Source organism: Myodes glareolus, chromosome 12, assembly GCF_982192425.1.
Source record: "Myodes glareolus chromosome 12, mMyoGla1.1, whole genome shotgun sequence".
Lineage (NCBI taxonomy): Eukaryota > Metazoa > Chordata > Mammalia > Rodentia > Cricetidae > Myodes > Myodes glareolus.
The window spans coordinates 5,428,065-5,455,693 of NC_142037.1; the positions used below are offsets into that span (position 1 = coordinate 5,428,065).

At 34.5% G+C, this 27,629-nt stretch overlaps 1 protein-coding gene across 8 annotated transcripts in view; it reads right to left on the minus strand.

The window, feature by feature from the left end:
- The window catches only part of Ppp3cb (protein phosphatase 3 catalytic subunit beta), a 46,701-nt gene that overhangs the window by 8,876 nt on the left and 10,196 nt on the right, over positions 1 to 27,629 (minus strand). For 2 of the 8 annotated variants that reach the window (XM_087911927.1, XM_087911922.1), the window contains exons 2-12: positions 24,252 to 24,452; positions 23,482 to 23,606; positions 20,182 to 20,293; positions 15,902 to 16,047; positions 15,056 to 15,195; positions 14,875 to 14,952; positions 14,676 to 14,770; positions 11,646 to 11,771; positions 7,828 to 7,905; positions 2,371 to 2,397; positions 310 to 394 (exon numbers count right to left, since the gene is read on the minus strand). In XM_087911927.1, coding sequence (XP_087768053.1) covers positions 310 to 394; positions 2,371 to 2,397; positions 7,828 to 7,905; positions 11,646 to 11,771; positions 14,676 to 14,770; positions 14,875 to 14,952; positions 15,056 to 15,195; positions 15,902 to 16,047; positions 20,182 to 20,293; positions 23,482 to 23,606; positions 24,252 to 24,452 — 1,213 coding nt within the window. The remainder of the gene's footprint in view (positions 1 to 309; positions 395 to 2,370; positions 2,398 to 7,827; positions 7,906 to 11,645; positions 11,772 to 14,675; positions 14,771 to 14,874; positions 14,953 to 15,055; positions 15,196 to 15,901; positions 16,048 to 20,181; positions 20,294 to 23,481; positions 23,607 to 24,251; positions 24,453 to 27,629) is intronic. The other 6 variants (XM_087911929.1, XM_087911926.1, XM_087911928.1 and 3 more) reach the window with 4 other exon arrangements.

The window sequence follows — 27,629 nt, forward strand, 5'->3', positions numbered from 1 at the left end:
TTTTCAAAGTGTGGATTTAGTGCTTTTATTCCAAGAGCAAGATCCAAAGGCCACAAACCCTAATTTCAGTGGCAGACTACATGCTTAGTATGATTTAGGTCTTGCGTGTGATTCCAACACCACAAAACAAAACAAGCAAGCAAACAAACCACTACCAGATTCAAAGGAACTTCTATTCCCCTCATCTGTGTATAAATTTACAATTCATTCCAATAGAAAACCACATTGCTTCTAGGTATCAAACAGAACAATGATCATAAGATACAGTAAAATAATTTCTGCAAAACAATCAGGAAAATGTATCAGCACCTGAGAACAGAGAAGACTCTTGCCATCTTGCCAATTGCTCGAATTTTGTTTCTTATGATTTCTTTCCGGGCTGCAGCTGAACCTACTTTCAATGGAATAAATAGAAAAAAGGTTCAAGTTTAGGGCACTCAAGCATTACTAGCCTATTCCAGACTCATCTAAACCAATACCAGGTCTCTTGCTACCAGCTCACATGGAAGACACTAGATGAAATCATGCCAGAAAGTTTCTCATTCCCTCAATTATTAGCTCAATACTAGTCAAATATTGGGGTCTGATAAGAACAATTCACAAACTTTAATTATCTCACAACACTGACTAGTCAAGAAAAGAGTAAAGGGAGTATGGGTTGGGTTAGGAAGACTTGAGCCCAACTTGAATTCCAAACCAGAGAAAAAACTAGAACAATCCTATACTTTTAAATTTTCATGGGAGCCTATGGCATGCAGACTAAGACAAATGGAAAACTGTTTAACTACCACAAAAGCCTTTAACATGCACACTAGAAATATCTCTTATTATAAAAGAATAAGCTTCGTGACTCTAAGTTAATCTATAAATAATGTTCAAAGGGAAATAATAACTACAATGTTGATCAGAAAGTAGGGACTACAGCAGTATTTCAGCAACAGTGAATATCTCAACTTCATGGATTAGCTGGCCTCCATACTTATGCAAGTATACTTATGCTTTTATAACCATAGGCATTGAATGTGAAACAGACAGTAAGAAGAAACTCCCTCAAAAAGCTGGCTAAACAATACACCAAAAGAACTGGCTCCATGGCTGGCCAAAGGCACTTCAAAGGTCACTTCAAAGGTCTTGGTCTCCAGCAAGAACAATAATCTCAGTCCTGTTACCATATATATAGCAATCAGAGTCAATCTGGACCCATTTTTCCTTAAACCTGTGCTTCAACATGATGAAAACATGCACATGGAAGCACCACTGTTGAGGAGGTCAAGGAAAGGCCTAAGAAGCTAGAGCAAAATGGACCTTAGGTATGCAGAGGTCTAAACAATCAGAAGTCTTGTAGGTGAGAGCATTTCCTTTAAAATTCAAGCAGACTACAAACACATATAATTAAAAACTAAGATCATAACTAGACTTAATTAAAAGGAAAAAAAGAAGTCCAATTTCAAGGATGAAAACAGCATATATTTAGAGAGCAGGACTCCAATTACCTTGTTATTCTCTAAAGGGTAATACTGAAACACTGGGAGCACTAAAGCACCAAAAAAAAAAAAAAAAACAAAAAAAACAAAAACAAAAAACTATGTGGTCATTACAATATCAAAGAGATGCTCTTCAGATAAAAAAGAAAAAAAAGAAAAGAAAAAAAGGTTAAGTATCAAAGAATATTAGAATCTGAAGATACACTGGAGATATTTCCTTATTTTATGGACTAAGGACCCCGAGGAGATCATTAAACAACTTTTCCAAGGATACAAAGTCTGATTTCCTTATAATAAATTAATACAAATATTTCATTTTTAAATTGGCAGAAATTTTTAAATATTTTGATTTGTATAAGGAGAAACAGGTTGAAAAGGATAGCTATAACAACATACACTTGTATTTATAGCCTTAATTTACATATTTGTAAAATCGAATGATATGAAAATTATACTGAATTCAAATAAATTTTAAGAAATATAAACACACTGTACAAATCAGGATTTAAAATCAGTCTACAAACACATCATGCATCATATTAAAGCAAATGTCCACTTTAAAGGTACTTTGGGGAATAAGACAGACAATCAAACACCCCTAATCATGCAGGAAAAAGTACAAAACATTACAAATAAGCAAAAGAATGAAATTTTAAAACAAGAGGAATGAAAAGAGGGAAAACTATTTCCATGCACAGAAAGACAGATGTCTTGGAATATGACTTCTAAAATATCAAACACTAACTCATGTTAAGAGTCAGGCTAAATTTGGAAAAGGCCCCAAAAGACTCTCAAAACATTATTCAACAGATATGCCAACTTACATGGACATGAGGAAACTTATGAAGTCATATTTCAAAACAATGTTACTCTGTCTGGTCTGTACCTTTTTTATTGCCATATATGAGCCGTTCTTCAGATGGAGAGTCCAGAAAAAAGGAAGTGAATGATGGAGAAAAGGTGGTTGAGACAAATAAAAAGATAGAGATTTAACTTGGCAGTGGTATTGAAGGATGAATGTATAAAGAAAGGGAGAAAAAATGAAGGCCCTTCTATTTGAAAAATGTAGTACTGTAGAATTTGGTAAATTAAAGACAGATGCTACAAGGTAGAGCTCTAAAGCAAAGATTTCTTGAAAGATATGTGTTCAGAAAGAAATATGAATAGAATGATTATAATTTTTGATGAAAGTAGACATAATTAGGGACAGAAAAAAAATCACGTGAAAACACATAAGACCAATAAAAGACTGTGCTAACAATCACACATTTATAGTAATAACCCTAATTAAATACGCCGCCCATGAAAGTACGTTAAGTGAAAAAGCAAGGACACAAATAAGATACAAACTAATGTGACTCTTCAAGGACACCAATATATGCAAAATCTGTAGCATGTACAGAAAATATGAGTAACTTTCCTCAGTAGAAAGGCTCACCCACTTACAATAAAGAAAAAGCTAAACCTCCCATACTCCATCACAAGATGACATGATTTCTTGAATCTGAATAGTAGAATGTTTGCATATATTCAAAATTAATTATTTTCTGTTTGTTCCCAATCCAATCTTGGGACAGGGGGACACCTTTAGCAAAAATAGCAACAGATTGCTTCAAAGCAAGTAAACAGCTTTAAAAGTAGACAGTGTAGGTGGTTTTATTTGAGTTTTCCAGATCCTACACTCTAATGCTAAGATACACGTTTGCATTATAGGAACCACAGAGTTTTATTTAGTGGCATTGTTAATACATAGATTATGCATTTCTTTAACCAAACTGAAGACAAAAGATAAACATCTAGAAATGTATGCATTCTAAATATCATAGAAATTAGTGCTCAAAAATTCTTTCATGATTAACACCTCTAAAAAGGATGCTACAGATTTTTATATGCCATGTTTATGCATCTTTATCTTGAAAAAAAAACTACTCACACAAGTATGAAGCAAACAATACAGAATATCAAAGAGCCATCAACAAAAGCCTTTATCTATTTCAACAAATCTCAAAAGCAAATATCTAAAAACTATTCTTTTTTCCCTGCTTCTGGAAAATCTCTAATCCTACTTCCTCCCTTTCTCTAAAGAAAAACAAAACCCTCATTCGACCTCCATCCCAAACCACATTTTATCAAGTTTTCTTTCTAAAGTCAGATTTCTTCCCAGATCCGTAGAATAGCTTCACTGAGGCACAGGAAAAGAGAATGAGAAGAGATGATAAATCAAGCCATTATGATGAAAGGAAAGGAGAAAGGATAGGCGTGGTGGTGCACGCCTTTAATTCAGCACTCAGGAGGCAGAGGCAGGTGGATCTCTGTGAGTTCAAGGTCAGCCTGGTCTACGGGCAGGTTCCAGGACAGTCAGGGTGGTTAGACAGAAAAACCCTGTCTCAAAAAACAAACAAACAAACAAGCAAGCAAACAAAAAGGAAAGGAAAGGAGAAAGGAGGGACAGAGAAAGAAAGCATAAAGGGAAAGAAATGATGAAGAATGGCGGTAGCATGCTTCTAGTTCTTTTCTGGGTCCTATGCTAAACTTTAGCATCTATCGTAACACCCTCCACCTTCTTCCACTCTTTTAAGGTTTCTCTCCCAAATACTCACTCCTATTCCTCTATGCAAACTCCTTGATTCATACTTTTTTATTCTTTTCTTAGAATTCCTGATACTAATAACCTGGTTAATGAAAGGGTGAAAAAACTGAGAAGTAATTGCATCTATGATGCTAACAGTAAGGGATCTATTTCTAGTATTCAAAACAGAAGTCTGTATTTTGCCATAGAAATACTGTCATAAATGGTGCTGAAAATTGTGAAAGTTACTTGAGATTAAAATGTCATCTTTTCTGTTCTCTCTCTTTATAAATGAGAAGATCTTAAAAAGTTGAGTGACTTTTCCAAGACTGTATAGTTACAAATAAAATTGAAAGGTGTTTAGGAGGCAGAGAGGAGGGCGAATCTCTGAGTTTGAGGACAGCCTGGTCTACAGAGGGAGTCCCAGAACAGTCAGATACACAGAGAAACCCTGCCTCAACAAAAAGAAGACAAAACCAAAAAAAAAAAAAAAGGGGAAAAAGAAAAAAAGAAAGGTACTACTAAACCATTATCTTTTTCATCAAATGATACTGCCTCTTTAATGATGACATTTAATTCAGCCCTGAAATGCAAGAATAATAAAACAAATAAATAAGTTGGCATAATTTATCCTATGTCTTATTAATAGGAAAAACATTAAGATAAATAAAATCTCTTTAAAAAGGAATATATATTCCAATTGTTCTATGCTTTAGGCACATGGTGAATTTTCTTAGTTTGTTTGAAACAATTAATAAAAGCTTTGTTTATCCCTTGTTAAATCTTTAAAATCAATCACATTTATCTTTATATAAACTATAGGTACCCAAACCAAGTACTAAGTTAATATTAACTATGAAACTTTTGACTTTTTTATTACAAGAAAATGAACTACTACTACTAATACGCTGTTGGCAATACTTATAAAAACACTGAAAGAAAATGACAATAAATTATGCAATACTATCAGCCTAACGCAAATGACATATTTTTAGAAGTTATATAAAAAAATTAAAGCCGGGTGGTAGTGGCGCACGTCTTTAATCCCAGCACTCGGGAGGTAGAGGCAGGCAGATCTCTGTGAGTTCGAGACCAGCCTGGTCTACAAGAGCTAGTTCCAGGACAGGCTCCAAAGCTACAGAGAAACCCTGTCTCAAAAAAAGCAAAAAAAAAAAAAAAGTAGTTGAGGGGTTGGAGAGATGGCTCAGTTAAAAGCACTGGCTGTTCTTCTAGTGGACCTGGATTTAACTCTACCTCCGGGGGATCCAACACTCTCACACAGACATACATGCAGGTAAAATACCAATGAACATAAAATAAAAATAAGCTATTTAAAAAAGAAAGAAATGTCAGTTGAATAGTAGTGAGAACAAAATTAAAAAAAATACTAATTTCAATTCCAATTTAACTTAATGTTAAAAAGAAAAAACTAATTCTGACTGCAGAGATGGCTCAGCGGTGAAGAGCACTGATTGCTTATTTCGGTTCGATACCCAGCACCAACATGGCAGTTCAAAGCTGTCTGCAACTCCAGTTTGAGGATCCAACTTCCTCTTCTGGCTTCCATGAATACTGTACACCCTTGGTGCAGAGATGTCCATACAGCAAAACACTCATGCACACAAAAATACAAATAAATAAAATTGCAAAAAAACCTCATCTAATTCTAATTGGAATAATTATAAATTCAGTGGAGTAAATTTCAGTAAGTCGATTAATTTCATAGAATAAGAATTCTTTAATTTAAAGGTAAATATTACTGAAAAAATACTCTAGGTTCAAATGTAGTTAATATAAAACCAATTAAAATAACCACTGGATAATTCAAAGAATTTGACAAATTGTCAAAAAACTTTAACTGAGCAAACAAGGCATGTGGTAAGAGTCATTTCAATCACCACCTCAATATTATCTCAATACCTGTAACATTATCAACAGTTATTATTATCCTCAAACTGATGAAGGAAGTATAACCCCCAAAGATTAACTAATTTTCCTCAGATTCATTTTCTGAACCTAGATCTTTCCTTAGAAGAGTGATAGCAGAACAGGCAGAAGAAAATTACAACTACTCACTTTTTTTTTTAAAGAAAAAAAGCCATATGTAATGAAATATTTTAAAATACTTATGGGAGAAAAAAATGTTTACTTGCCAACCCTCCCAAAACACAGCTGACATAAATTTGCTTTTTAAGGTATTAGTAAAACTACAGTAATAAAAGCATTAACTCTGCCTGCCACCAGTACATGGCAATAGCAACACTTGTATTGCAACAAACAAATGGGTTTAAAATTAAACTTCACTCAGACATGATTGTAACATGTGTCAGATACCCTGGCACTAAGTAGACAGGTAGGCTGGCCATAGTTCTATGCCAGCCTGGGCTACATACTGAGACCTTTCTGAAAAAAATGGAGGAGGGCTAGGGTTATAACTAAGTTGGGAGAGGGTTGTCTAGCATGCACAAAGCCTTAGGTTCAAGCCCCACTGCATGGCCATACATCAAATGTGGTGTTACATATCAATAATACAGCTCAGCGAGAGAGAGGAAAAAAGGTTAAAAAGCAAGATGATCAGTATTTCAAGCTAGCCTTTGCTATACAGCAAGAACACAATAGAACAAGTCAGGTATGAGATAATGCCTATAATACAAATAAGTAGGAAATAAAGAATTAGGAGCTCAAGGTCATAAGCTACAGGATGAGTTTTGAGACCAGCCTAAAGTATAAGAGACTGTTTCAAAATGGGGGAGGGTGAAAATAAAAGAAAACAAAGATACTATATCTTCCTATTAAATCTTACCAACATGTAGACCATAATCACCATAAGAAAGAATCTGAATACTGACAACCAGAAAAATAAGTACACTACAAAAAGTACAAAAATAAAGACATAAGGGACCAGAGAGATGGTTCAGTGGTTAAGAGCACTGGCTGCTCTTCCAGAGGTCCTGAGTTCAATTCCCAGCAACCACACGGTGGCTCACAGCCATCTGTAATGAGATCTGGAGCACTCTTCTGGCATGCAGGCATACATGGAGGCAGAATGTTGTATACATAATAAATAAATCTTAAAAAAAATAAAAACATAAGAAGAATAAGGAATGCAACAGTTTTCAGCTTTTAAGTTACTTTATCTTTATATTTTACTGTTAAAATTTAAGTAGCTTAAAAATTTATTAAGTAAAAATTTCAAAACATAAAGCCAAATAATTTTAATGGTATTCCTTTATACTACAAATATACATTTGGTACACAAGCTTTTTTGGCAGACAATCACATATAAATCTTGTTTCCATGGAAAAAGAAAAACTTTCAGAATTTCTAGCAAACTATAAGTGGTCTTCTAGAACATAACCACACTAGGATGAGAACAGTCTACATTGGTTAAAAAAAAAAAATGAAAACAATACTAGGGAGTCCAGAAATGTTTCTGATGTACTATAAACACAGTACTAAATAACCTCTTCATATCAAAATTAATGTCCATACTCATCAAGAACCGCATCCTTTCAATCTCCATTTTTCTGTTTTGTTCTTCTTCCAAACTTCCCCTTTCTGAAAAGTCCCACATCACTACAAAAAACACCTAATATTATTCCCAAAACTTAAAATATGTGTGTGGGGGGCAGGGAGCGCATGAATGAATCTCACTTATCAAATAGTATAGCCACCGGAAAGTAATGACTTTTTTTTTCTGAAATAGATCGTACTGAGACTTAGTAGTTAAAGAGCTATCATTTCATAATAAAAATAGTAAATGAGTATTCATACCATCAAACTGGTCTTCACCTTCTGTCATTAGTTCATCATCAGAGCAAATACTCAGAACATTTACCAACATTTCAGTTACTATTCAAAAAGAAAAGAAAGTGATATGTTAGATGGTTATATACAACTGCCCACATATATGCACAGCAATAATTCAATAGGATACCTTGTAATGGCAGGAATGACAGAATTTTAAAAACTGAAAAACTTTAAAATGAAAACAAGGAAATAGAAAATAACTTTGAGAAACTGGAATTCAGAGATACCAAAGCTCTGCTAAGAAATACAAAAGTTTCAATAAATAACATCTGAGAGGAATTATAAACTAGTCTTCAGTTTTCCAGGAGAGAAAACACATTTTATGAAGAAGTCACAAAAACTATAAAATAGTCTCATAGGTAAATGAAAAGTAGCGGAGACTCCAGAAATAAAAGTTTACAGTTAATGTCAAAATCAGCCCATAAAGAAGAGTTTTCAAAAATTGTCTATCTACTGAAAAAGAACAGGTCAGACACCATCCATAGTACACTAGTATGAAAACTAGCTCAAGATGGAACAGAGGTCACTAAAATTATAAAACACACACACAGTTACAGAGGTAAATCTTTATGGGTTAGGTAATTCTTAAGAATTATATCAATGTAGAAGACAAAAGAATAAACGATGACATTCCCAAGATTGTCCTCTGGCTTCCACATGTCTGTGCATACATAGGCACCCACACTATCTGTACCGGCTTACATAAAAACATTTATACAAAAACAACCAAAATAGGGGCTGGAGAGATGGCTCAGGGGTTAAGAGCACTGGCTGCTCTTTCAGAGGCCCTGAGTTCAATCCCCAACAACCACATGGTGGCTCACAACCATCTATAGTGGGATTTGATGCCCTCTTCTGGTATAAAGTCAATAGATCACTCATATACACAAATAAATTTTTTTAAAAAAGGGGAGGATGTTAGAAAGAAGCCAGTACAAATAAAAACCTACATATTGTATTACTCCATTCACATGAAATGTCTATAACAATCCATGGAGACCATACATGCCCCCACCCCGCCACCTACAAAGATAACTTGTAGTTTTGTGAAGCCTTTCAAAAGTTTTTTCTTTTAAAGAAATGACTGCTAAATTAAGACTGGTGGCATAGACCAGTAATCTGGGGAGAATGAAGCAAGAGGATCATGAAATCAGGTAATCAGGTCAAGTCTAGGTTAAGCAACAAGAGCTTCATAGACAGAAACTGTCTCAAAAAAAAAAAAATCTTGCAAGATTGTCTACTATATTGTCCTTAAATTAGGGGCAATAAACAAAAGTTTACCAATTCACTTCAGCTATATGAAAATATGAGCAGGGCTGTGGTGGTATACGCAGGAGGATCTTTGAGTTTGAGGAGAGTCAGGACTGGCTACACAGAGAAACCCTGTCTAGAAACACCCAACCCGCAAAACAGGAAGATATAAAAAATGTTCTCTACATATACATATATTTACATATCAATTTTCCCTTTCTAAAAATGAATATGTTTTGTATTAAGAAATTAACAAATGTTTTAATGTAAACTTAAAAATGAGTCTCCGTATTTTAAAGATAAAGTCTGAAATAGGTATGGACAAAAATGCTTCAAAACAGCTTAGATATACAAAGGTAATACTGAATAGGAATATTAATGATAAAGAGTTGGTGGTGATTTGATAACTGTACAAGGTGAATAATTAGTACACAGGAATTCATAGTATCAATATACATTAAAATTTTTCCAGTATTGAGATTCTGGGCAGAGTGGGTTAGGGGGAAGCTAGTCCAGATCTGCCTCAAACTCAAGATATAGCCAAGGATGACCTTAAATTCCTGATCCTCATGCCTCCACCTCCCAAGTGCTGAGATTAAAAGTTAAGGGCACTGGCTGATCTTCCAGAGGACCTGCATTCAATTCCCAGAACCCACATGACACTCACCAGCTGTCTGTAACCTCAGTTCCAGGGGATATGACACTCTCTCACAGACATATATGCAGGCAAAACACAAGTGTACATAAACTAAAACTAAATAATTTTTTTAAAAAGTGTGGCTCACTAACTCAACTCCATTTTGTTTTTGTTTTTTTTTTAATGAAATTAGAAAGCAGTTGTGAAAAAGAGAGGAAATGGCTAGTGAGTATAATCCAATACTTTAAGAGGTCAAAGCAAGATTGCCAATAGTTTGAGGTCTCACTCTGTAGCCATGGATGACCTGAAGTGCATAATGTGGCTTTGAACTTGCAGTAATACTCCTGCCTCCACCTCCTGAATGGAGGTATTAAGGAAAAAGGCACTATGCCCAGCTTTACCAATCCTCCCTTTTTTCTTTTCTAAAGATCATCTGGTAGCAACCAAATGCAGGAACATCAACAAGAGTCTATTGCTCTCCATCCTCTTTTCACTTGTAGCAGACAAACAGAAATCAGCTTAAATTTTCTGATCTCTCAATAAGAAGTGGACAATATAAATGATTAAATACACTTACAGGCTATATATGATCTGTTTTGATTAAACATTCATAGCAGAAATATTAGCTATTATGAAATAGTACAAGGAGGTATAAGATAACTAAATTAGAATCTACAAATGATCATTTTCCTCTTTATCCTTCTGATCCCCATCCTCCATTCTCATAATCTTATATTAAAGTAGCTGAGCTGCAATCTAGCCTAGAGACAACAAAATGAGGGAGATGATTTCTTAAATTCCTTTTAGCTTGATGATGCTATGAGTGAACTATTTCTCATACCCCAAAGATAGGCTGTAAGTGTAATGCATCCTTTCCACCTAAGCCCTTAACTAGTCCTCTTCTCAAATGCTAAATGGGTAACTCTATCTCCTATAAACGTAACATCAGACCTACTGAGTACATGCAGAAGAGGAAAAGCAATCTGCAAAAATTCTAATATGCACAGTGTCATTATTAATTCTGAATTTTAGAATCAAAAATTGCCTTGGAAGTGGTGACTATCACAAAAAAAAAAAGGAACATTCTGTAACACGGAAGAGGTGTGAAACAGAGGGGGTATAGAACAAAATGTTTTATAATTCTATCTCTCTTCTCAGATTGTCAATTTACCACATATGAAATCTAATGCACTGCCTTGTTAAAAAAAAAAAAAGAAAAAAGAATAAACACTAATATGAAAAAGAAGGCAACAAAATCCAAATTCTACAAAACTAGGGGAAAAAATTCTTAAAGAATTTATTTTCTCTTTAAAACCCTAACAGTTATTTCTCAAAGGTAAAAGTTCTAATGGCTATTTCTCAACATCTGTGAGAAAGCATCATTAGTAAAAATAGATGCATATTTTTGATATAGGAGAATTTAGATTTCATAGTTAGACAGAACCTGGATTTCTCTACTTCTCTTAGAATACAGATGTACTATAAAATAACTAACATTGACAAAATGAAGACTATTACATTCTCCAGTAAACTGCTGTGAAATCTCCACAAGTGGTATTAGAAAATATACGCAGGAAGTGTCCGTACCAAACCAAAGCTAACCCTCCATAAAGATTTAGGCTTAAGACAAAACGAAAGAAAATCCAACAGCTGAAGACAACATCAGGCTATTTATAAATCCTCTCCCAGTCCCCATCCTCACATTGGGGCTATAAACATCGAACCAAAATATCTTTGAGGCTGTCATATTCACAGCCACAGACACAAGTAGTGCTGTAGGCACAGTGGAGTCAGGCTTCAGTTTCCTCTAGCAAGTATGTGTCTATGATAGTAAACTTGAGTAAATGTAAAAGAGGTGAAATAATTATTTTGTAAAACAAAACAAAAAACAAACCTTTTTCTCCAACAAATGGTAAAGACCATGTGAAGACATCCATAAAATTGGGCAACCAGTAAGGATGCGGAGAACAATTAAACTGTCGAATATTCATCACATTATTTTCATACTTTAGTACAGCAGCTGCAAGATAAGTTGAATATCAATATAGCAAACTGTCTTTAGGCTGAAGAGCATCAAACACATAAAGTATAGTATTCGTTTAAGGTAGAGGGACAAGTAGAATCCGGGCTTGGTAGTAGGAGACAGAAATAAATTTTTTGCAATAATACACATTATTTTTCTTCTGTAGACAGGATCTCACTGTATAGCCCTGGCTGGCCTGGAACTCACTATGTAGACCAGGTCAGCCTTGAACTCACAGAGTTCAGCTTGTCTCTGCCTCCTGGGTGCTAATATTAAAGGTATGTAACACCATGCCCAATTTAAAATACATAAAAATATAAAATGTTTACCCATTATTAATGAAATTTTCAGATTCTTTCCAGAATACTTGTTTTACTCTATAATCCAATGATGAACATGCACTTTAATAAACCGAAAACTGTGAAAATCAGTTTTTAGGGGAAACACAGAATGGCAATGGGCAATTTTCTAGTTTTTTTTTTTAATCTCACAAAATTGAAGAATTTAAAAAGATTCTTTTAATTGCAAGCAAGCTAATAGGAACAGCTAAATTCAACAAGGCAATTAAAAAACCACCAATTTAGAAATTATGAATTTATAAATGTGTTTATTTCACTTAGTATATAAAATCAGGTGAAACTACATCAAACAAACATTTTACTTCATTTAGGGAAAAAAATATCTATTAAAATAACCAGAAGAGAAAAACAATGCAACTAAATAATCCAAGGATACATACTGACCTCAATTTTAGATATCTTCCTAATATCCCAATACAATTATAAGCCATAATCAACTTAAACTTCAGGTACTGGTTATTTTACTTTGTGGAACATGGAATTAGAAGGGCTAGAATGCAGAATGTATTAGCTATGCAACAGATGATCATTTAAGTGGTCTGTTCATTTATAAAATGAAACCAAAATATCTACTATATCTCAAAAGTTTAAATCAGAGAATGTATTCCACATGAAACCATTAAAAAAGTACAAAGTATTTTATTTATGGCTGTGAGCCAACTCTCTAGCCCATGAAGTATTTTAGAAATGTGTGATTTTTTTTTCAACTCAGAAATGAAGGTTTTCTCTGGCTGGTAATTTTGAGATTTCAGTTCATGATTAAGTTGCCTGGTGCTTAGGATTTCAGACGGGGAAACACGGCCACAAAGGCCTGTTCATCTTATGAGTATGTGGGAGGGTTATTTTCCTCTCCCTTTTATTTTAATAAAAAGCACTGAAATAGAGATGTTAAATTCAACATTTAAACTTCTGGTTAGCATAGAACCAAAAGCAACTTTGCTCTGGGTTACCATTAATTCAATAGGTATGTCTCCCCCCTTAACCAACTCATATGTTGAATGAAAATATTTTAAGAGTAGCCTCAGAAATTATGGGCTGATACTAACATTTCAGACTTTTTATTTAAAGGAGAAAAAGAGAAAAAATAAGAAATCTAGAAAATTGCCTTATGGGTGGGAATGAAAGATCACAAAGATGGCCATTCTAATATGAACACTCAAATCATAGGCATCAATTATGCACAAATCAGAAATACTGAGACATTTGATTCTGACAGAGTAGACTCACTGGTTTGAGTTTCAGTTTTGAAAATTATAAAAAACCGATTTCCTAAGCTTCCTAAGCTCAACTGAATGAGAACAGGCACGAAGGCAGCAGTCAACTAAACACTGACTCAGCGCGACTTTTACATTAAGAGAAAACACAGCTGAATAGTAAGGGTACTAGCCGACAGATGCAACAATCAATTCTGTTCTTGATGACCTTAGGAATGCTCCTTATCAAAAATGAAGCCATATTTCATTAGGTATCTCTATATTCCTATAGCATATTCTATATAAAAATGATCTAGTATGCTGTTAAATTCCAGATAAAGTTTAATCTTTTAAATGTCATCTAGTACCACCAAAAACTCTTCTCTTTCAAACCATGACCCATTTAGCAATGACCTCATAATCTTTCTAAATGCACTTTTGAACATCATCAACCTTCTGTTGTTTTCTCCTGGCACATCTACTCTAGTCTGACTCTGAAGCTATGAAATAGTCAACTGAATTCTAGACATGTCAAGACAGAATAGAAGCTGGCCTTTTAAGTTCTCTCCTCTGAAGACATGAACTATGCAAAGCCCCATCTCATCTTCCATGTCCCTGGAACATATTTAACTAGATTATGACCCTGAAGCATCTCAATCAGTAAGTTATGTTAAGAATAAAATGAAATCTAATCTTTATAGTCAAATAAAATTAGGAGCAAAGGAAGGAAAATGAACGCCACTGGAAAAGGAGGTAAAGAAAGGTATAAAAAAAATCTAAAGGCAAATGAAAAGAAGAGAGGGAGCTTTCTAAAAGTAGACCATAGGGGATTTTTTTTTTAAGGCTCAAATAAAATCTTGAGGCAGTAATAAAAGAGACTACTGGGACAAAAGAAAACTCAAAAAAAAAAAAAGAAAGAAAGAAAACAAGAAAACCTGTACTTAAGAACATAAAGCAAACAACACAATAAACAAGCAGACATTGCAAATAAACAAAATGGTGATAGCAACAACTCTATACAGACAAGAAAACATTCTTCCAGTTATAAGAGAAGATTTAAGTGAGGGGGTTTAAGAAAATCATCTGTGGTTGTTCTTAACTCAAAATCATCTGTGGTTGTGCTTAACTCTGAGCACTTTTACAAATAGCTTTATGAGCAACAGGTTGCAGAGCAGGTTGCACACAACTTGGTTGCACATTTTCAATTTTACTTCTTTTTCTCTCCCCTCCCTTATATCTTAGTTTATGAGACTTGGACAGTTTCAAACAGTGCCCCCTAATATTTTTTAAAGTAAATTAAAAGGCTAAGTTGTCTATACAGATTTTTCTTTTTATCAACAACATCTTACCTTTATTATTGTAGACATCTAAGTAATTAGGTGCCGAAAAAATTGTTATTAATGAAGGGAACCCTGTAGTTTGACTTTTTCTGTACATTCTATAGCTGCAAAACAAATAGCTTAATATGCATCGTAAAGCATCAATCATGATCACTAAGTATGATATGCATTCAAGTGTAAATTTGGGTCAGGGAAACAGAATTCTTACCCTGCATCTTGAGCTTCATGAGCTCTAATAATCGATAACAAATTATTGTTTTGCAAAAATTCACACACTGCTGGATAGCTGTAGGGGGAAAAGAGTAAATTAAGTAAAACCATCCTTTTTGTATGAAGCACAAATTATGTTACATAATTAAAATGTGATTAGTTTTGGACATTTTCCTTACTTATAAAAATAAGAACATCCTCGAACAGTATTATGACTAAAATGTTCTTGTGATTTTTCATTTCCAAAGTCTTCAGAAGGATCAGACCATAACAAGTCACACATTGGTCCAAATGCAGGTGGCTCTTTAAATCTATCTAACTGCAAATAAAAGACACAAAGAAGAAATAACTCACCAAATGAAGACAAAAAGTATATAAGAAAGGGATAGCAACTTTAATACAGTCTGCACTACACTGTTCTAAACAATCAAGAGGTATTTCTTTGAAATCAGTCTATTAACCAGTACATTATTTTTTTTTTTTCCAAGATAGACTTTCTTTATAGTTTTAGCTGTCCTGGAACTCACTCTGTAGACCAGGCTGGCCTCAAACTCAGAGATCTGCCTGCCTCTGCCTCCCCAGTGGTGGAATTAAAGGCATGCGCCCCCACTGCTCGACAACACTAATTTTTATCACTACCTAATTTTACCAGTGAAAATAAATCTAATGCTAAATTTCAAGATTTTAAAAACTCTCTAGCTGGGCGGTGGCTTTGGGGAGGCAGAGGCAGGCAGATCTCTGACTTCAAAGTCATCTTGGTCTACAGAGATTTCCCTGTCTTAAAAAACAAAAACCTTTCTAAATCAAAAATACTGTGAACAGGGGCTGAAGAGATGGCTCTCCAGAGGTCCTGAGTTCAATTTCCAGCAATCACATGGTGGCTCACAACCACCTGTAATAAGACTTGGGGCCCTCTTCTGATCTGCAGGCAGACACACAGAGAGAACACTGTATATAATAAGTTAAGTCTTAAAAAAAAAGAATACTGTAAAAAGAAACCAACTTCAGACGTTGGTTATACTCACTCTCCTAATATCATCCAGTGTATGTATTTCCGGTGAAAGTCCACCATGAACACAAAGAAATTGTTGGTTTAGAAGTGCAGCAAGGGGCAAGCTGTCAAAAGCTTCCATACAAGCTTCATAGACTCTTTCGGAATACTTAATTTTACCTAGAAAGAGAAAAATATCAGCATTTGAAAATTTTTAGTTATTTGAAATTTGTTTTTACATTTATTTAGATGTACATATGTGTGTGTGTGTGTGTGTGTGTATGTGTGTACACACACAATTGCAACAATTGCAAGATTCAGTTCTCTCCTTCCATAACACGAGTTTAGGTGATGGAACTCAGATTATCAGGTTTGGTCTCAAATGCCTTTATCTGCTGAAGCATCTCACAGGCCCAATTATTCTTAAAATATACACTAATACTGGATTTTTATTTCTTATTCTCTTTATAATATAGTTTTTTTCTTTGTTAGTGAGTTTGAAATAGCTAGTTTCAATTATTAAAGGGAAATGTCCTAAACTGAGTACTAAAACCAAAGTAGGGAAACTGTAACACAGAAAACACCTACATGGAGTCAGATGTTGAGACTGGGTAAAAAGCAACAACCACAACAACAACAAAAATCAGCAAAAATGAATTTACGGCACAAAGTAACTTCTGTACCATGAATAGAGTGGTGGCCAATACTATACAATTGTTAAGATTCACAGAAATACAACACCACAAAGAATGAAGTTTATAGTACAAAGATTTTTTTTTAAAGCCTCTTCCATCCTAAGATTCAACAGAAATATACAAAGTTATCAGTCTCACAAAGATAAACATGTGTTCTCTCTAAATTTATTTTGGATGGTCCTAAAATTTTTTTAAAAATAAGTAAATAAAATCTCTAAAAACAGTTCATTTTGAACTTCCATATAACTAATTAAAAAAAAATTAAAGGGGCTGAGAGATGGCTCAGTGCACTGACTGCTCTTCCAGAGGACCCAGGTTCAATTCCCAGCACCCACATGGCAGCTTACAACTGTCTGTATGTAACTCCAGGTCCAGGGAACTCTACACCCATGGCAAAACACCAATACGCTTAATAAATAAATAAATAAATTTTAAAAAACTGTGCTTTGGGATTAAAGTTTTAACACCAACTTAATTCTAATGCTAAGCAACCCTAAAATTATTATTACAACAAGATCACATCATTACAATGAAATTCAAAGTTCACCCACTTAAAAAATTGGAGGAGTACCAGGTTCTTCTTATCTAAATAAAGGCTTAAAACAAGCAATAAAGCAGGAAACTAATCAGAAATACATGAAAGAAAAAACCCTATCAAATAACCCTATCAAATAATCAAATTATCCTATTTTTAAGGAAATATGCACATTCCTGAGTCCTATACGCTTTTAAATTTCTAAATGTTTTAAGTGACATTTTTAATGGATATTTGATAGTCATCTTAAAAAAAAAAAAAAAGACGACGACCCTAGTTCTCCCCACCCCTTATTTATTTACTTCTAACTTCAAGACAGAAGTCTAAGTCTATCTTTTTTGGAGTCTGTCCTGGAACTGCTCTTGTAGACCAGGATGGCCTTGAAGTCAGAAACCCACCTAGCTCTGCCTCCTAAGTGCTGGGAATAAAGGCAAAGGCTTGTGGTGCTGCCACCCTGCCAGCCCCCCACCCCCACCCCCACCCCGGGCTGACACAAGTCTATCTTAACCACAGGGTGTCCTGGCTGAGAGCTACTAAGGAGTCCTATGGTGTCTTTCTGCCTGGGTCAAAATGTGGGAAAATATGCACATGCAGTCTGGAGAGATGGCTCAGCCATCATAGAAGGCTAGGCTCACAACCAAAAATATAAAATATGCACATGTATGGGATAGGGAGGATTATTAAACCTTAATCTTTAGTTAACAACCAAACTTCTGGGGCTAAGGATATGGCTCAGCAACTCAGAGAACTTCTTGCTCTTCCAAAGCACTGGAGTCTGAGTCTTAGCATACACATCAGGTGGCTCACAACTATCTGAAATTGCTCCAGGCCTTTCCGAGTCTCTGGTCTTCACAGGCACTGACACTCACCAACTCCCAGAGACACACACACATATACATAATTACAAATAAATCTAAAAATAGAAAATCCCTATACATTTAGCACCCAGTGAATCTTAACTGATGGATCAACTGTTTAGTAATGTGGTTTAATAAAAATTTTAATTTGAACTCTTAAATCAACATGTATTTTCTATTTCATCTTATGTTTTTGGCTGCCTCATTCTTGAAGTTAGACAGCTGTATTCTATGCTGTTTCTTCTTCTTTGTCTGTATGTCTCTACTTAATCTTTTTCCTTTTTTTAAGACAGGGTCTCAAATATGCAGCCCTGGAAGTTGCTATGTAGACCAGACTGGCCTCAAACACAGAGAGATCCGCCTACCCCCGCCTCCTAAGGACTAAGATTAAAGACATGTGCTGTCATGCCCAGGCAGTTTTAAAATTACAATCAGTTCTCTGTATTAGTGGGTTCTTTATCTGATCAACCTCTGATCAAAAATTATTTAGAAAAAAAAAATTAATTTCTTCATAATCAACACAAAGACTTATCTATTCCCTTTCAAGTATTTTCTAAACAATACAATAACTTCAGTTATTTTCACAGCATTTATGCCATAGTAGGTATTAAAGGTAGTCTATGAGAGAATATACACAAGTTATAAGTAAATACTATATATTTTTATGAGACTTAGGCAATATATACATTTGTGTATGTACAAGGGGTCCCTCTAACATCATGGAATAAAACTCCTATTTTCAGAACTTAATTTGAAGATAATATGGTTGCAGATATTAATTAAACAAGCTCAATTTCTAATTGGTCTTAATAATAGAAACCCGGAGTCAGATATTAGGGGCTGAAAGCTGACAGATCAGAGAAGCAGAGCCACCAAGCCATTAGTTCCTACCTCTACAAAATCTTCAGACCGAATGGGGTATCCTGTCTCTTCAAGTTCTTAGACTGAGTGCCTTGCGCTTATGCCTTCCCTTATATTCCTCTCTTCACTCAGCCACATCCCTTTCCTGTCTCCACCTCCCTAGTATTGGAATTAAAGGTGTGGGTGACTCCCAAATACTGGGATCAAAGGTGTGAGCCACCACCTCCTGACTGTTTCACTTTGAGACTGGATCAATGTAGTATAGCCCAGGGTTGCCTTTAATTCACAGAGAACCATCTGCCTCCTGAATTCTGAGATTAAAGATGTGTGGCCTGGCCTCTATGGCTAACTAGTGGTTCACTCCACACTCTTGATCCTCAGGCAAGCTTTATTTGTTAAAGCATAAACAAAATATCACCACACACAAGTTTAAAGTATGAAAAAAGTCAATACTGCTCTATACCATCTAGTGGTGGATATGTTATTATTGCTTTATTAGCAAGAAAAAGGATAAAAACTATAGGTTAGGAATTTCATTTCAGGTCTGGAATTGAGCCACGTGCACTTGTTCTTCCAAAGGACCTGAGTTCAATTCCCAGCATGCATACCAAGCAACTCACAGGCATCTACAACTCCAGCTTCAGTGAGATATGATGCTTCTGGCCTCCAGGTGTACTCCACATATGTACACATACATACCCAGAGACATACACACAATTTAAAGCAGTAAAAATAAATTTTAAGAAATAGTAATCTGAGTTCATTAACTATGTTTGAAATGGTCTATAATGGTGACAAGATAAATTTATGTTTTTCAGGATGCCTTAAAATTGAGACATACAAGTCTGCAAAGGAGGCCTGGAGAAATGGCTCAGAGATTTAGAGCACTGGTTGTTCTTGCAGAGGACCAGAATCAGATTCTAAGCACCCACATAGCAACTCATCTGTAACTCAGGTTCCAGGGGATCTTCTGACATCCAGGCATACATGTGGTACACATACATACATGCAGAAAAAACACTCAAAACACATAAAATAAATCTTTTGATAAAATCTGTCATGAAACAATACCACCACCTCTCTTGATCTTTGTTAAATACATATAGCTTTATAAATACATAAAGTTATCACACCACTTTTAAGACATTCAAAAATATATGAAAAAAAAATCCAAACTATTCTTAGGTACATCCATAAAATGTTAACAGGAAATAAAATGTGAAAATACTTAACAATTTTTCTCAAAAATGTACATGTGTGGTCATGGAATATGTTCTTATATGTTATACTATAAAGTCTTCATATCTCTTACTACCTATGTCATCCCAAAAGAACCAATGAAAATATTTTTCCTGAAAGTACTCACATTCCTGCTTAAAGGTAAAATATTCAGTAAGGTGTCTGCATTCATGGTTGCCTCTCAGAAGAAATAATGTGCTTGGGTATAGAATCTTCAAGACCCATAAATATAAGACACACTGCAAAAGAAAATATTTCCAGTGAATTTTTCTTAAATTTTATTTAACTATGTCTATCTTTGCTTCTTTTCTTTTAACTCTATTAACCTTATAAATTCTGTTACTCTTTATTATTGCCATTTAACCCATAATAATAATAATAAGTTTTATGAAATCAGACTTTGTATTACTACTTCTGACTCTCCTAGAAAAGTATCTAGCAAATAGAAGACCAAAGAATACCTGCTGAATAAATAAATCTACTTAAGATTTATAGATTATTTAATGTAGCTTAGCAAAATGGCTTCCTCATTAATAATTAAAAAAAAACAAAAAACTAAAATGAAAAAAGCTAACAGAAGAGTATTTACCAATGTGCTTAGCACTGGAGTGCTTGACAATTCTTCTCAAACAAAAAATGTTTCTTTTATTTCTCAAACAGTACTATGATATATGTAGTAGATCTCCACTTTATCTTAGCCAAAAGGCCAAAAAGCAATTATCATATTACCTCTATTTTATATAGGAAACTAAATCAGTAAGCTAAGTAACTTGTCCAAAATCATACAGCTCTGAAGAAATAAATACAGGTTTTGATCCTTTCATCTTAAGCATTATGCCACACTGCCTAACACAGGGGTCAAGTTCTATATTTGCTTTATTGTTTGCAAACACTTCCTTACATAAAGCAGATGTTTATTAGCTAGCTAATCCAGTGGTTCTCAACCTGTGAGTCTTGAACCCTTTGGAGTCGACCAGCCCTTTCAAAGGAGTAGCCTAACACCATCATAAAACACAGATATTTACATTACAATTCATAACAGTAGCAAAATTACAGTTATGAAATAGCAACACAAATAATTTTATGGCTGGGAGTCACCACAACATGAGGAACTGTATTAAAGGGCGGCAGCACTAGGAAATCTGAGAACCACTGATCTAATTTAATTCAAAGAAAATGCAATTTTTATAACAAAAACATTGAAACAAACAGCATTTTGAATACACACATTTCTCTAGATTTAACATAAAAAACTAACATTTTATGTATTGTTTCAAGAAGAAAGGGCTATTTCAAGTAAAAACAAATATGGCTTATACAATCATACAAAAAGAAAAGTTAGAGCTGGGTGGTGATTGCAACATGCCTTTAATCCCAGCACTCAGGAGGCAGAGGCAGGCAGATCTCTGAGTTTGAGGCCTGCCTGGCCTACAAGAGCTAGTTCCAGGACAGGCTCCAAAGCTACAGAGAAACCCTGTCTCGAAAAACCAAAAAAAAAAACAGAAAAAAAAAAAGAAAATTCAGAGTTGAGTGTGGTGGCTCACGCCTTTAATCCCAGCATTCCGGAGATAGATGCTGGAGGATCTATGTAAGTTCAAGACCAGACAGAGTGAGTTTCAGGACAGCCAGAGCTGTTACACAGAGGAACCCTTGGGGAGGTAGGGAACGGGGAAAAATAAAAGAAAAAAATTATTTTAACCAAGTACATTGAAGTGCATAACCTTCATTTTCTTGAGGAAAAAGAAAGGTAATAAAACCAAAGAAACATCTACTAAAACTAAACTGTTTTTGGTTTTGATTCTTTATCTTGTCTGTAACAGTATTATTAACTAACTAAACTATAAAATAGTCTTAAATGAGTACATATACACCAACATGCTCAGTAACAACTAAGTTTTACTTCACTGATTTTATCAATTATATTAAGTTCTTTGTCAGGCAAGACCATTTTCGAATTTTTCTTAAAGCCTTGAGGTAATTCAGCAAAGATTAAAGAGTTTGATAATGAAAATATGAATGGGAAGAACATCCCAGGATAATAAAATTCCTAAGGGAAGGAATGAACACAGTCATAAAGTCCTTATTGAGAAGTACAATATACTAAAACCACCTTAAAAGTGGATATACATAACAATGAGTAGAATGGAAATTTGCCAGGTAAGAAGCCCTCAGTAGGGCTGGGGAGATGACTCAGAGGTTAAAAGTGGCTGCTTTTCCAGAGGTCCTGAGTTCAAGTCCCAGCAACCACATGGTGGCTCACAACTATCTAATAAGATCTGGTGCCCTCTTCTGGCCCACAGGCAAATATGCAGGCTGAACACTGTAGGCATAATAAATAAATCCTTAAAAAAAAAAAAAGCCTCAGTACCTACTTGGGCAGGTGAGTCAGACTGCTTGATTGTGCCACTTAATAACTTTGGCCAAGTTAATTTAACTTCAAGCCTTAGGCTCCTCATCTAACGAATGGATAAATAACAGTACTTACCTCATAACAATGCTCTGAGGACTAAATTAACCAGTATCTGTTAATGCTTAAACCTGGTTGGAATATATTAAACGTGTAATATAAATTATATACTGACAGAGCTTTCACTAAGCAAGTCGCAAGTCTACCTACAAATCTGTCCTATAGAAATAACAGGGTAAATACATAGAAATATAGGATTACAATGTCCCAATAAGACATCACTTGTAATGAAAAGACTTGGGAATTTTAAGTATCTAACAAGAAGCTAAAGTTTGTTTATTCAATGGAAAATGACTCCGTAGGTTAGTATTTACCAATATGTAAAATGTCACAGTATAAAGATTATGTAAAGACAAGATAAAAAATGTTTTAATATGGTTCCATATTCATTTAAATAAAGAGATATATATGTTAGAAAATACAGGTTGCTCTGTATTTTCCATACTTTATACAATCAAAATGAAAAGGAGCAAAGAGAATCAATGAATTAAGTGATGAACAATAGGTCATTTTAATGCCTCTTAAAAGTTTAAAAAAATTGATTTGGATATTCTTGACTCTTAATAGCATTATGATGAAATAGATCTACAGTTTAAGCAATAAAAGCATTATATAATGAATGCTTCACTTTAAGAATTTCATGGTTTAATGCCCTTAGTGGCGAGAGGTAAAGAAATGACTATCATTAGCTCATAAGCCATGAGATAACAAGACAATAAAAATCTCAGTCTGCTTATCATTTCCACTAGGGAAAAAACAGTAATTATAAGAAATGATACAAAGAAAACTAATTGAATGGTCTGAAAAAGGAATAAATAATAGCTTTTCCTACAAATTTCAGAATATACAGAGGTATTAAAAAGAACCCAATACAAGTATTTTTAGGAACTTATTGTACTAGGAATTAACAGAAAATCTATATTAACAATTGCAAATCAAATGACAGTATATAATTATTACCTCTATACTAAAATAACCTCTGTCCACATAATCACCAAGAAAAAGGTATCGTGTATTAGCAGGTGATCCTCCTACTTCAAAAAGTTTCATCAGATCAAAAAATTGGCCATGGATGTCACCACACACTGAAACAAGAAGATTATTAGATATGAAAAAAAGCCTCTGAATTAACAAATATTACTTAAACTCTAACTGCTGTAACATAAGATATTAAAATTGCTATTAAGAAATATCTGAAGAGTGGCCCAAGAAAGAGTCATCATAGGAATGATATTTAACCAAGTGCTCATGTGCTCAAGATCTAAAACAAGATGTAACAAAAGTAACAAGATATGTCAGTAATGAATTTTTCATGTAAATTTATAAGGCTCCTTTTTTAGAAGCTAAGTAAGCACTTCACAGGATGACAAGATTATATTGCTAGTAATAAAACTCCCATTTCAACTTAGTACTTTTCAATGACCTTAAAATGATCACATATAGATTCTGATTAATATCAAGGTATTTGCCACTAGTAATTAAGAGCAAAGTAAATATTGAATCAAACTGAAGTATGGCCAATACAACTGATGAAACCTTCATAAAAGCATTTTAGATAGACTAGCCTCATGTATGTTTATTAAAAACAAAAACTTAAAATACAGACCCATAAAATCAAGACAATGTCCATTTAATATCAATCTGTACATAATGTGATTGAAAAGGAAATAGCTTTATCTCCAATCAACTAAATACTGGTTTAATAATATCCAAAACACAAGTAAGTTTACCTGTAATTGGAGCTTCTACTTCTATCATGGTTTTCTCCCGCCGCAGTATGGCAGCACCCTCATTGATAATTCTAAGTGCAATTTCTTCATCCACCCGACCTTCTTTAACCAGGTGGTTCTTCAGAACATCAACCCTGGGTATCCCATCCATATCAAATACTTCTTCAGATGTCAACCGATGAGTTGGAGGAAAAGGGACAGCTGCGTATTTTTAAATGAACAAAAAATAAGTAACAATATATTATTAACACAGAAACTAATTGGATTTAGATAAATAAAACTAAAAATAAATTTCAAAAATATTCAAAGAGGTTTTCTTCATTTAATAGATATGTCAATTTAAACAAAATTTTTCTAAAAGAATGATCAAATAACACTACTCTGTGTGTGGTTTTGAGATGAAACCCAGGTCCTACACACACATACATATATACATATATACAAACACACACACTTTTTTTTTTTAAGGGTCTCACAACATAGTCCTTGCTCTCCTGGAATTCACTATGTAGACCAGGCTGGTCATGAACTCAGAGAGATCCACCTGCCTCTACCTCCTGAGTGCTGGAATTACAGGTGTTCCTCCAAACCCAGCTTTTATAGTTCTTTACGTCTAGAATTTAGCAAATCTGAATTCAGCCTAGGCTACTGAGAACTTGTCTCAAAATTAAATAAGTAAGCTGACAAACAAGTTTAAATGAAGGAAGCTACCTAGTTAAACTCTATAAGACCTGGGTTCATGGGAGAGTGCCTGTCTCACAAGGCCTTAGATTCATCCCCTAGTGGTGGTGGTGGGTGGGGGAAGTAATAATAAACTATATGTAAGAACATGTTCTTTGTTGAAAATAGTAAGAGAATTGATTTGAAAAAAAATTTCAAGATAACTAAAGATTTTCTTTACTACAATACATTCAGTCAGAACTCATATTATAAAATATAATTACTACATAAGCCTTAATAGAAATAAACTGCAAACATAAGACAATCTTCCATGCCATTTTTAAAACAAATATTATAGTGTGTATGTGTCTACATCTGCAGTTTTCAACCTGAGGATCGAGACTTTTGGGGTCAAATGACTCTTTCACAGGGGTCACCTACAACCATCGGGAAAACAAATTTTTTTCATTATGATTCATAACAGTAGCAAACTTACAATTATGAAGTAGCAAGAAAAGTAATTTTATGGTTGGGGTCACCACAACATGAGGAACTGTATTAAAGGGTCACAGCATTAGGAAGGTTGAGAACCACTGGTCTGCATGATGTATTGAGTGTATATGTCACAACATGTTTGGAGGTTAGAAGACAAATTTGTAGGGTTGGTTTTTCACTTCCATCTATACATGGGTTCCAGGATCAAACTCAGGCTGCCAGGGTTGTGCAGTAAGTGTCTTTTTACCTTTCTTTACCTTTGCAGTTCATCTTGCATGTTCTTTAATACAAACATAAAAACAATGTTTTCTAAACAACTTTAATATGATCTTTTAGGGATGTAGATAAAATCAAAGCCAAATGCTTATCTATGTAATTTAACTAACTTTACTGTCCACTGGGTTCTGGGGAAGGAATTCAGGTCCTCAAGCATGCTACTAATTTAGCCACTTGCCTAAACATACAGAGTATTATTTTTAAAATTCAAGCATTAACATTCCAGTTCAGATTGGCTTCACTATATAAAACTGAAATTATTTTATGTGTTTGAGTATTCTGTCTGTCTGTATGTATGTATATGTACCATATGCATGCCTGGTGTTCTAAGAAGTCAGAAGAGGGGCATCTGATCACCTGGAGCTGGAGTTATGAATGGCTGTGAACCACCATGTGAGTGCAGGGAACTAAACAGAGGTCCTCTGTAAGAGCAGCAAGTGCTCTTAACCACTGTGCTGATATCTATCCATCTCTAAAATTCAAATTATTTTATCATAACATAGAGGTCCTTCATGATGAAATACCTACCTATAATTTACCCTCATCTTTTACCACTACCTCATAGTCTGAACACATTCTGTTTCAGACATTAACTTGCTTTTATTTCTTAAATTACATTAATTTAAAACTATTTTAGTCAGGCATGGTAGTGCAGAGAACAGTGCTCAGGAGACAGGGGCAGGTATGTCTCTATGAGGTTGAGCAGCAAGGTACAAGCCAGCCAAGCTACACAGTGACAATCTGTACCAATAGACAGACAGACAGACTGACCAACAACTGATTTACTTTGCATGTCATGTTGTTTTGGGTATATAATCTCACCTTATACTGGAGGAATTGAGACAAGGTCTCACACTAGCTCAGACTCATCTGGAATTCCCTATGCCCATGCTGACCTTAACCTCCACAATCCTTAGCTTCTCACACCCAGGTACAATAGATGTTTTATGCAGGAACCACCTCGCTCTGTTATTCCTCATTTAGTGTTTCATAAGTTTTCTTGGAAATTTATTATGATACTCCCAGCCTACATTAATAGTACCTTTTATTTTTGGGGTCAAATAACACAGGACATGGCAAATACTTATATTACAACTTGCATCATTAAATGTCTGTCTTGAAAGTAATGGGGCTAGGTCATTTATCTCTATATATCAAATGATCCACAATTTACACAGCTTATTCAACTATTAGTATGTAGTAGTTTCTAAAATACTCGTGTATCTTAAGACCAATTTATGTAGCAGTGCCAATTTATGATTTAGTCTATAAAATGCTTTCCAATACACAAGTCTCACATGATTTTCAGAGACATCCTGTGTGATCAGATAGAATTCATCTCCATTTCAGCAATGGACTCAGAGATGTTAAGCAGCTTCTCAAGGTGCAGAGCCATAGCTCAAACTAGGTCAAAATGATGCTGCAGGATCATCTGTTTTTATATCAACATAATGCCAAGTTTCATTTGACCTAAGGGATCATCAAAAGGCTCCTCAGGCAGGAATACTGGTGTTTAACTGTTACACTAGCACTTAGGAGGTAAAGGCAGGAGGGATAAGAATTGAAGGCCAGCCTGAGCTCTGAGAGTTTCCATCACAAAAACCAAACCAAACCAAACCAAGGCTGTTCATCAATCTGATGTAGAACTATGGAGTAGTCACATAACCTAAGGAAAGATTCAATACATACAATAGCATTATTTTCAAATTTTCAAAGCATCCCTGGGATGACGTAATTGTGGTTGTTATTTAATTATCCCTTCATCAAATTTTGTTTCTTTCTTTGTTATTTTTGTCATGGTACCACTACTGCCCATCACTCAGATTTAAATTTTTGTGGAGATTTCCACCTTTCTGAATTTTAGACTTTTAAAAAAAGATTCATTATTGTTGTATATTTTTAATTATTTTAGATTTATGAGTGCTTATCTGCATGTATGTTCGTGTG